An 11,014-nucleotide genomic window follows, 5' to 3' on the forward strand; every position below is an offset into this window, starting at 1 on the left:
TATGTCATGTCCCTCTTTTTTCCCTCCTTTCTTCTTGTTTTACCATTCTGCTTATTCCAATCAATAAAATGTCCCATTAAAAATTAAATTTCTTTTGGTACATTCAAGTAAAATACATATTTAATTTCAATAGTATAGAAGTCAGTGGTTCAACTCTGCAAATCTGAAACAGCAATGATGAAGGAGGTTAATTCTCATGGAAAGAGCCTGGATGCTAATCTAAAGCAGTCCATATGTATACTGTATACAAGACTACAGAAGACTCTTGTGGTAACAGAATGGGTTAAGCAGCATTGGTGGGGTAGGAAAGGGAATTGTATACAATTTGGATTGAGACTCTAAGAGTGGAGAGGGAAGATAAAAGAGGAAGAGTTTTGGGACAGTGGCCAGCAGAAGATAGGAAGGAGGTAGAAGCAGAGGATGTGAGATTGATGCACTGTTAGGTTGGAGGCTGTGGAATGGAGATCACCTGATGTGATTAGATCTATGGCAGTGGCCTGGTATATGTTAGTGAGGTTGTGGCCTCACTAACATATGACAAGATTGGGAATGGAATGAAGAGAATGGAGCACTGCAAGTTCAAATGGGGCAAGACTATTGTCATGGTCTGGTTTCCCAAGGCACAGTAACTTTGAGGAGGCAGAGTTACATTTGCCACAGACAGATGTGATAGGCCACAGCAATGATCAGAAATACAGGAACCGTGTATAATTTAGCTTTGGAACAGGATCTGCTTTCCAGATCAACCGCAATGATTTCACAACATTTAATGATCAAAGTGATTGATTTGTATCTGTCCTTTCTACAACTGTAATTGGCTGACACTCTGTTGAGCCTTATCACTTGCTGTAAGGAAAGCAATAGAATTAAGACTCCCTGCCATCAATTTCTTTCAAATATCACATGAAATTACAAGAACTGTCAAAGTCAATGGAGAACAATATACGGAGTTCAGTTGATGTTTTTCAAAAATCACAGGACTCCTTAATGTTCTGCGATTGACTCCAGCTGAATTCTAGTGCATGTGTTACTACACACAGAAGTTGATGGAACATTTCACAACTGGGTGCATGTTACACTGAACCATGATTTGTATATTCTTAGTAAATTTATTTCAGTTCAATTTCCTGCTATTTCCACCCTGGGTGTAACTTGAATAATCCTATCGATTTTTGGCTGTGGTATCACCGCTGATTGGAAGTTCGCTACTGAGGATGGGTGGTGGGGAGGGGGGTGGGGGGAGGGGAGGAGATCCAAATGCTGCTGTAGGATTTAAGTATGTAAATTTTTCTTATGTAGAATGCATATAAATAACGCACAGAAAAAAAAGCAAAGTTGCTAAGCATAGATTTATTTAACATCATTGTCACGCATCCATAACATGAAGCAACTGTTTGAAATAAGAGAAATTATATATGAAAAATAAATATAAACTTTAAAAATCAATATATACAGTTTTCACTCTAGATTCATCTTTATTCTTTCCATTGCAAATATTACTGAGACATTTTGTTGTGTTTGAAATTGTGTTTTCTCCTTGTGTCAGAACCTTGTACTTCATCAGCATCTTAGGACGATGCTTTCAAGTTGAAGTATTTATTACATAATGCATTTGTCTGCTAAAGATTTCAGTCACAAAATATTTTTTGTGTTAATAAATAATGAAAATAATACACAAAGATTTACAATCTTCTTTTTCACAATATTGATTTTGCTGATTCACTTGAACTTGTTCATGCATTCCTAACCTTATGAAAGATAGTTCGCATCATATTACATATACTTCACCCAAGAACATTTGTAACCTATTAGGACATAAACTATTATGCTATTAGGTTGCCCACTGTCGCTGGTATTGATGTCCAAGTTAAAGATTTTGCATTTAAGTCGTGGAGACATTGAGTGACTGTTAAATAGCTCAGAGACCAGTTTTCTGGCACACCACATCACATTTGGTCAGCAACTTTCCAGGAATGAGTGATTCAATTGCTTTTCTAGGTCATTCTTAAATGCATTCCAGATTTCAACTGACCTTAGGGTGAACAAATTCTTCCTCAGATCCCCCAACTAATATCTTACCTTAAGTAAATGCCCACTAGTTTTATTACAGGTTGTCCTCAACTTACGACCTCCTCGAGTTATGTCCAGCCCACATACGATCCGTTTTTAAAAAATAATACTGTACATATGCTGAGATTCTTCATTATTAGTTCATTTGTTGAATTTTTTTGAAAAATTGCTTTAATACCTCATTAAGACCATGTGAATCCAACTTACAACCAATCTGAGTTATGACCAATTCTTCAGTCATCAGTTGAAGACTATCTGCATATGCTCTGGGGAAAGTTTTCCATTATCTACTCTTCTGAGTTCCTCCTAAGGCTCCTCTTCAACCTCCTGTGCTTCAAGTAAAACAAGTACAATCTATCTGGATTTTTTGTATAACTAAAGTACATCGTCCCAAGCAATATCCCAATCAATCTCCACTATGTCATCTCCAGTGCAATCATATATTTCCTGACTAGGACTTGGTACTTCAGCAGTGTGCAACAACTGTTTTATGAAGTTGTTGGTCCACACCATTCATGCTCTCTGTTCTATGCCCCCTATGTCCACTGCCTCTGGAAAAAAATCAGGTATAACTGTCGACTAATCATATTTGTGCCTCATACACAAATACATATGCAGAAACACCAAACACTCAAGATATTAAATCCTAAAGCTACTTTGATTCCCTACACTATTCCTACATAGGCACATCTGCCATTGGCCAATGTAAACTTGAATGTTGGGTTCTCCAAGTTTTGGTAACTCCACTCCAATTCTTTTCCAGTTTCATCTATCCTTTACCTGCTCCCATTCTACTTTCTCAAACCCACCACCCGCCCCAGTGGCCTCTTTCTTGATCTGTCTCTCATCCTTTCCCACCTTCATTGTCCCCTCCGCAACTGTCCCTCTCTCTTTTTATACATATCTCCCCTTCTCATTTTAGTCCTGACAAAGATCCAGAAAGATTGACAAACCAATTTTCTCCATCGATGCTGTCTGACCCACTGAGTGTCTCCAGCTTCTCTTTCTTCACATATTAACTCCTCAATTTCAATTGCCCTCTGATGCAATCAATTTCTTTTTAAAAATGCTGGCTAGGTAATTAAACATATTTATTGTTCTACTTCAAAGTTCATACTGAAGTTGCAACATTTCCCATTTTATTATTTAGACTTTACTTGAATATTCTTTCAAGAACTTTGACACTGAGGTCTCAAATTTTAATGAGAAGCATAAATTTTAAAAAACAACAGTTGAGAAATTATCCTGAATATCACCACATTCTATTATTTTTATTTTAACTAATTATAAATCAGGTTAAGGCTTCCATTAATGTTGTGTGTGGAGGAAACGTGGCCTCCCTGCCTGTTTGGAATGTGTGTATTGTGGGTGGTCACGTGTCCTCTCTGTCTGATGCTTATTTGAAGTCACATCACCTGTTAAGCAAGGTTGAACTCCGGCCACCCATTAGTGCACACCTTGCCGTTGGCTAATTTAAATTACCTAGGGTCATCATTGGCTGGCAGTACAGATTAGCACTGTATTTATCACCAGCACAGAGCACATTCGCTCTCTCTGCTTCATGGTCCAAGCCCCAGACACCGTTCCATGCAAGGTTGTTACTGTGGACATTGCTGGAAGGGTCGTGGGTAAGATGTGCACCACACTGAAGCTGAGCCGTAGTATTGTGATAGATCAATACTTGCACCCCCATTGATCAGCATGTGTAAGAGTCCCTGTTTATAGTGTGTGAGCGGGGTTGAATATAGGTACCATTGTCGGAGTCCAACTGATGTCGTTTAAGTGAAAGTGTGTGCACCGGAAGGGTTGTGGGGAAGGTGTGCACTACACTGAAGCTGAGCCGTAGTATAGCGATAAATCAATACTTGAAGAAGAGCCACACCCCCATTGATCAGGGAACCTGGAGCGTTTGTAAGAGTTCCTGTTAATAGTGTGTGAGCAGGGTCGAATATAAGTGCCATTGTCGGACTCTAATTTATGTCTGAGGTCAACGTCTATGTCATCGCTTAAGTGAAACAGGATGTGTAGTGTGTGAGTGTGGTCAAATATAGGTTCACCATTGTTAGAGTCTAAATGATGTCTGAAGTGAATGTCTGTATCGTCACTTACATGAATTAGTAATTGTGCACCCCGTGTTAATAAAAGTTACGTGTGACGCTTGTGTCCAGACTCATCACTCTGTGAACCCACCAAAGCTGATATTCTTCTCAGCGCAACAGTTAATGATGGGAGAAAGATGATATTCAGATGACAAATCATTTTAAAGAGAATGAGTTTTCCAGAAATCAAGAAAACTGCACTTTATAAATTTTTCATAAACATGCAGTGTAAATGTTAGCATTTTCTTTCATTGATACAAATAAACCAAAGGTGCAGAGAACTGTTTTCTCATCTGTTACTTTCCCATTAGCTTAGTTTTACTTTATACTAGCACTTTTAAGAACCTTTAGAATAATTGTTGACTTCACTCTATGAAGCTGTCACTGTAAATATGTTTAGCCTGCAAGACAGCAAATTGGGGAAAACAAGAACACATGCCAACTAATTTCTGCCTATCAATGTTTGACCAGATGTGTTTGGACCTCTTGCAGGCAGGGCTTCATGCCAGAAACACTGGGATTGAATAGCAGTTTGAACCATTGCAAAATACCCACCTTTCACGGGAATTATAAACTGCAGGTTTTGTCTGAGGCACATTAATTATTTCTTGTGATGACCCTGTCCAAACATAATGGATAACACAAAATAAAAGGCTATCAATGTAATTTCTTTTGCATTTTGAAGTGTCTTCTAACCCTGCGATTCACTGATAGGTTCAGGCCCCTGTTCATGATCATTGGCGTTCTTTGGCTCCAAGCCAGTTTTCTCAGTGGATTCAGAAGATTTGCAGCAACCACATTTAAAGCAAGTATAATGAATACAAGCTAGCAAACCTTTTGAAATACTGGAGGTGAAAAGCTTTTTACATGGGTGGCAGAACTGGTAAAACACAAGCATGAAGAATATTGCAATGCAGTAACCTATTAACAACTGCGTAACCAGCAGAGGAGCACATATATAGCTGTACACATCAGTTTTGTAAATATACCATAGGAGAATAAGAACAGTGTTTTCAATGAATCGAAGCATATAGTACACAGCTTGTCTATGCCAATTTTGTGACTTATTAATTAAATCAGAATCATTTAACTTGAGTTGAACTGCTGACCAACAGAACATATTAATGCCAGCATAAAGACATGTTAAACAACATAATACTATTGTGGTACCTACTCTGGTAAATGTTTTTTCTATATTTTCAGGAAAAGGAGATTTACTGCTCCAGAATAAGATCCATGGATAGAAGAAAAATGTGAAAAGGTTCAAGAGAACCACGGGAAGGATCCAAATCTGTAATACAGAACTGAAAAGGACTAAAACAACAACTCTGGTGGCAATCTCAAAACTTCTCCACAGGAATATGCAAATGTAGGCCGCAGGCTTCACATGCACCTCGTATTCATCATACTTGATTTTGATAGCAAGAATATTGCAACGCAAGGCTCCATATACAATGGTGAGCAAGGAAATGACCATTAATACTCCTACAAATGAAACAGGACAGGTAATATCTACACACACACACACACGTGCACACACACACACTAGAGGTAGAGTTAAAACATTTGCAAAGATCCTAAGAATCAATTTTCATGTTAAATTTGGCGGACCATTAAACAATGCTATCAAACTTTGGAGGAATAATATTGGAAAGACAAGTGGCATTTATAAATAATAAGTTATATCTGTCAATTCAATCAAATTCTTGAGGAAATAACAGTGCATCGATGAATGAAACGGAATGAATAAAGAGTTTGTTTTCAAAAGATGAGATGGAAAATACACTGATAAAGCAAAATCATTGAGGGGTGAATTTTTATTGGACTTGCATTGTCCACTGGAACTTTGGTGGAATAGCTGAGAAAATGATGCTAAACTGCCTTACCATATTTAGTTTTACTTTCTCACAATTCCACAGTTCTTCTGAAGTTACAATGGACAGTCAGGAGAATTGCTACAGAAGTTAACCCACCAAAGAATTTAAATGTAGATATATAATGCAACCCAATTTGGAAATTACAATTTTTTGATTAAGTGGATATATTTTAAACTAATTTCAAAATAACAGAACATAATTGTATGAAGAATTTTAAGTCATGACTTAATTGAATTTCCTTATTTATTCAAAGTGCAGCACAAAAGCGCCTTATAATCTTTTGAGCACATGAGGAAGCCATTTGGTCCAGCAACTCTGTTGTTGCATGTACTAACATAAGCAACCAATTGCAAATGACCAGAAGACACAAGACACAGGCCACTCACAAGGAGTAGAAGGCACACATCACTCACAAGTTTGTCGTTGGGTCATCTCACACTATTGAACAGGTCTCATACCATCCATTGAAGAGCTTTCCTTCTCACACTCCACCATTGTGGGGTACCAAAGGAAACAAGATAAATCTTACTCCAGGTTATAATGAAAGATCTTGGGAGAGAGACCTGCGGTTTAGGGGGCAGCGGGGTTGGATATTGAGGGCAGGATCAGACAGAAGATTTTCGAATTATAACCAGGATAGATAATGAAAGTCCATAGTTGGCTTCTGCGATTGGTAGGGAGTTGGGAAAGGCTTGAGGTGAAGGACGGGGATGGGGATTGGGGTGAAGGTCCGACTGGGAGGTTGGTGGAAGAGAAGGTCGTCAGGCAGCTGTCCAATGATCTAGGGAGATCTGGCAGCAGCAAGTGGAAAGTTTGTACGAGGTGCCCATAGAAGAGATTTTTTTCCAAACATACATATTATTTATTGAGGCAGCTTGCTATCCTTCAACTCCACAGCCTGGAACCTGATCAGACAGGTCCTTTTTAAATAACACTGAAGTGGCCTCGCATGCATTAGGAAGATCAGTTTGTACATGATAAAACTTGCAGCAAATTCAAATTGTTGTGTTTAGTTAAGTGTCTGAAATAACCCAGGTGCTCCTGCATTGGTGTATCTTGCCAAATAAAGCAATCCCTTGACTGGCCCAACCTGCTGAATTTCAAAGGATACATACCTCTCCCAGGAGTTATAATCTGTTGCTTTACGCTTACATACAGCTGAAGAGTAAGTTGAGGTGCAGAGCCTATGAACGCCTGAATCACTGAAGTCCGGTTAAAGGCAGCTCTGTGTGTAAACATTTTGCCTTCAGCTTGACCCACTTCTTTTTCAATTTCTTCAGAAGAGCCATTTTTTTTCATCTGCTTCTTTTTGGTAATACTGACATAAGATTCTTCAACTTTACCAACATTTAGGTAGATACAAAATGCTTCAAGACATCTGAAAATATTAAACAGAAAGTACATGGAAACTTTAGTATTTAATGGAGGTGTTGAATGGAAGTGCGGATGTGTAGTTGAAACAAAAAACCTGGCCACAATAATACATTCAGCGCCCAAAGGGTAAAGTACAGTATTGGTTTTATAAAATGGTAGTCTGCATTAAGACTATCTTGCATGTCCATATTTCAGAATAATTTAAATTTTATTTTATCATTCTCTCTTAGCAGGTGTTCTAAACATAAACCATTCAGGGAACCACCACGAGGTAGAAAGATACTGGTTGACAGGGGTGAATGTGCTTTGCAAAGCTTGTACTTGATCATTCCTTCAGATGGGCAAAGATGGTCAGCTGGAGGCTCATAGAAGGAGAAATGCATGAATATGGGGTCGTCCGGAGGGAAGAGCGACCATGTAGGGCACTGTGGAAGGAGACAGGTTATAGGTCACTCCTAAAACATCTCCCAGATAGAGGGCGGGTGAGAGACCGGCAGCATGAATCGGGCAGGCGAGGGGGGAGAGACCGGCTGTGGGAGTCAGGCGGGTGAGACCGGCAGTGTGACTTGGGTGGGCGAGGGGGGGAGAGACCAGCAGCGCGGTCAGGCAGGCGAGGGGGGAGAGAGACCGGCAGCGCGACTCGGGCGGGGGACCGGCAGCGCGACTCGGGCGGGGGACCGGCAGCGCGACTCGGGCGGGGGACCGGCAGCGCGACTCGGGCGGGGGACCGGCAGCGCGACTCGGGTGGTATCCACCATCTGAACTTATTGCAGCAGTGATGCGTAATGTACATCTCACGCAATGGGTTGATAAGTGTGCAACATACTTTAGGAAATGTTTGTTTTACTGTCAGGGTTGTTTTTTTATTGCGCTGTCAGCGGTACGATCAACAGTCCAATTATTCAAATGAAAATTGATCAGGAACCTGAGGGATGCAAGGTGAAATTCATTTGTACAGCTGCAAATTAAAAAATGCACTAAATGCAAACTTGAAATATACCATTAATTTGTTTTTTTTGGCTGAGCTCTGAGACTTTTTTATGTCTTGATATTGTTTGTCCGTCATGCCTTGATGCGCTGCAAATGACGTCAAGGCAGGGGGGTGGGGGGAACTAGGCCACATTCCCGAGGAGCCAGTGTTCGCTGGTAGACGGCTCTCCATCAGCTGGCACGTTCAAGTGACAGAAAGACGTCCTCTCCGTGCCAGCCGTGGCTGCCGGCGCATGGTCTTGTGTGGAACACCTGAAAGTGCCTAGTGAATGAAGCTCAAAACATAATACAAATGCCCCTCCACCATCTCCATCTATATCTCCATTGCCCTGTGAATGACTGAATATCTTTCACACCCTGGACACACTCTCCCTCCTCCTTTCAGGGAGAAATCATGTTCACACAGGCTTAAAGAGAGTTTCTTCCCTGCAGCCATTCGTCTCCTGAACAAACAAGTTCAAGTTCCACCATGCAGTGCTCTCAAGCTGCCCTCGCTTGGTGCGAGTTGATTTTTTTAAATGGTTTCTCTCTTCTGGGTCATTGTGTTCTTGTTCAACTTTATCCAGGTGTATGAACGTCAGAGTCAACCTGTACAACTGCTTGCAGGAGAACCTTTCCTCCTGTGCAACTCACCTTAATGTAATAAATAAAATAAACCTCAATGGAGACGAACTTGAATTGTAAAGGAATCTTTATTAGGGATAATAACATATTGGCAAAGAACAATGGCAATTGAACTCGTTCGGTCAACATCCAACCATCCCTATTGCTGAGCGAGGCAGCCCCCACCGAGTGAAGGGAACCGCACGGCCCGAGAAACGCGCCGCGATCGTGGAGTAACAGAGGTAATAGGCGGGCACTGAAATAAGAATGACTTTGCTTAATATCGTGGCCAAGCCCTCAGTCAGGAGGTTTTTTCCCAGTAATCTATTACAGAATCACAATTTGCTATTTAAAAACAAACATGGTCTTATCCAGGATGAGTAGAAACGGCTGAACTAAATTCTGTTCAGTGGTCAATCCTTCATAAAGGACAAAGAAACCGGTGCTGGTGCCCGAAACACTGTAACCTCCCCCCGGCATTTGGAAAACAAATAGAATAATTTCTGAACGCTAGCGGAAATGTTAAACCAAGGAGAACGTCTACTGTGTTGGCGCGACCCTTTGGAGCCGAGTCATTCTGCAGCCCCCCCCCCCCCCCAATTCGATGGAACTGTTCCACTTGCTGCTGGCGACCAAGCCAATTACTTGGGTGACTTCGCTGTGACAATAACAACGTGATGATTCTCCACGCGACCTTAAGGAGAGGTCGAAGAATCTAAATGCTAACCTTTTCTAACCTCCCGAATAGTCTCTGACTTTCAAGGGGCAGCGGCCACACACGTTCTTCATTCACCTGGCCCTTTCCCCCCACCCCCCATTCACCCCCCACCATTCACCCCCCATCATTCACCCCCCCATTCACCCCCCACCATTCACCCCCCATTCACCCCCCATCATTCACCCCCCCCATTCACCCTGCTCACCCAGTCGTCAGCCTCCCCCTCCACTCAGAATGTATGTGACCAACTTTGCAAATGAATACAGTAGTGCTACCTTCCTGTGTCGACATCCTCGCTCAATGTGCTTTCTGTTCCCAGATGATTGGCATCGATCTTCACGCCACAGTATCGCTCGGAGGGAAGAAATTAGAACACAATTCACCCCGGTCAAGGCAAGGCATGGTGTCTGCCGCAGAGACCCTGCGCCTGAGGCGGAGAGAGAGGCGACTGTTTCCCAAAGCCCCGCATCAGCCCGTCCACACGATTTGACATCCAAGTGGGTGCAAGGAGGCCTACCTGACGAAAGGTCCCAGCTGCAGCAGGTGAAAGAACAGCACCAGCGGTCTATCCCGGCTCACATCGCGGTGGACGAAGGTTAGCGTGAACTGGACCAGGATCGATGGCAGCAGGGCGAAGACGAGGGTGAGCGCTTGCCAGATCCTGTCCCCCGCAGATCGGTAGGTGCTGCTCAGATACAGAGCTGCTATCATCTCAGCGGCGAAGAGAAAAACCGACACAAAGATTCCACCCGGTGGTTTCATCCTCGACACGTTCGCCCGACTTTTTAAAACAGGGGCCAGGGAAATGGGTCAAAAACCGCGAGAGGAACCGAGGGCGTCCATCGCGCTTGGTGCTCCTTGCTGCAGACACAATTGGCTCGACCACCACCCGCAGTGACACTGCAGCAGAGGGAGCCATTGAGCTCTCCGGTCCGCAGGTCCAGTCTGCAGCAGAGGGAGCCATTGAGCTCTCCGGTCCGCAGGTCCAGTCTCCGCTCGAGAATTCCGCGTTTCGTTGTGATCAGCTCATGGGTGACGACCATAATTAACCAGGGGAGAATCGAAGACAAAAGAAACTTCAGTAAACAGGAGTACTGGTGAAACAATACCGGTTTGCAACGACAACGCCTTTCCCATTACAAATGTATTTCTAAACCAGGACGTTACTGGAGGAAAAAAAAACTGAGATACGAGCCAGTGGCTCAAAGGACAGTGTGCCATCAGTATCTGTATATGCTAGTGAGGCTGGTTTTGTAATGAAAGATCAAGCAAATACCTGAAAC

The 11,014-nt window shown here is 42.3% G+C and overlaps 1 protein-coding gene across 1 annotated transcript; it reads right to left on the reverse strand.

Annotated features, from left to right (window-relative positions):
* Positions 1–1,377: 1,377 nt before the first annotated feature.
* xk (X-linked Kx blood group (McLeod syndrome)) lies at positions 1,378–10,768 on the reverse strand. The gene is made up of 3 exons (XM_069889447.1): positions 10,249–10,768; positions 7,162–7,424; positions 1,378–5,654 (listed from the first exon to the last, which is right to left on the reverse strand). The coding sequence occupies exons 1-3, from the start codon at positions 10,491–10,493 to the stop codon at positions 4,861–4,863; spliced, it is 1,302 nt and encodes a 433-aa protein (XP_069745548.1). The 5' UTR covers positions 10,494–10,768; the 3' UTR covers positions 1,378–4,860.
* Positions 10,769–11,014: the final 246 nt, after the last annotated feature.

The sequence above is a fragment of the Narcine bancroftii genome, chromosome 7, assembly GCF_036971445.1.
Source record: "Narcine bancroftii isolate sNarBan1 chromosome 7, sNarBan1.hap1, whole genome shotgun sequence".
Classification (NCBI taxonomy): Eukaryota; Metazoa; Chordata; class Chondrichthyes; order Torpediniformes; family Narcinidae; genus Narcine; species Narcine bancroftii.

Coding starts and splice junctions, on each gene's coding strand:
- xk (XM_069889447.1), bottom strand. CDS start 10,493: ATGAAACCACCGGGTGGAATCTTTGTGTCGGTTTTTCTCTTCGCCGCT. Junction 7,425..10,248: donor CAGCTGGGACCTTTCGTCAG/GTAGGCCTCCTT, acceptor TAATATTTTCAG/ATGTCTTGAAGCATTTTGTA. Junction 5,655..7,161: donor GATTATAACTCCTGGGAGAG/GTATGTATCCTT, acceptor TTTCATTTGTAG/GAGTATTAATGGTCATTTCC.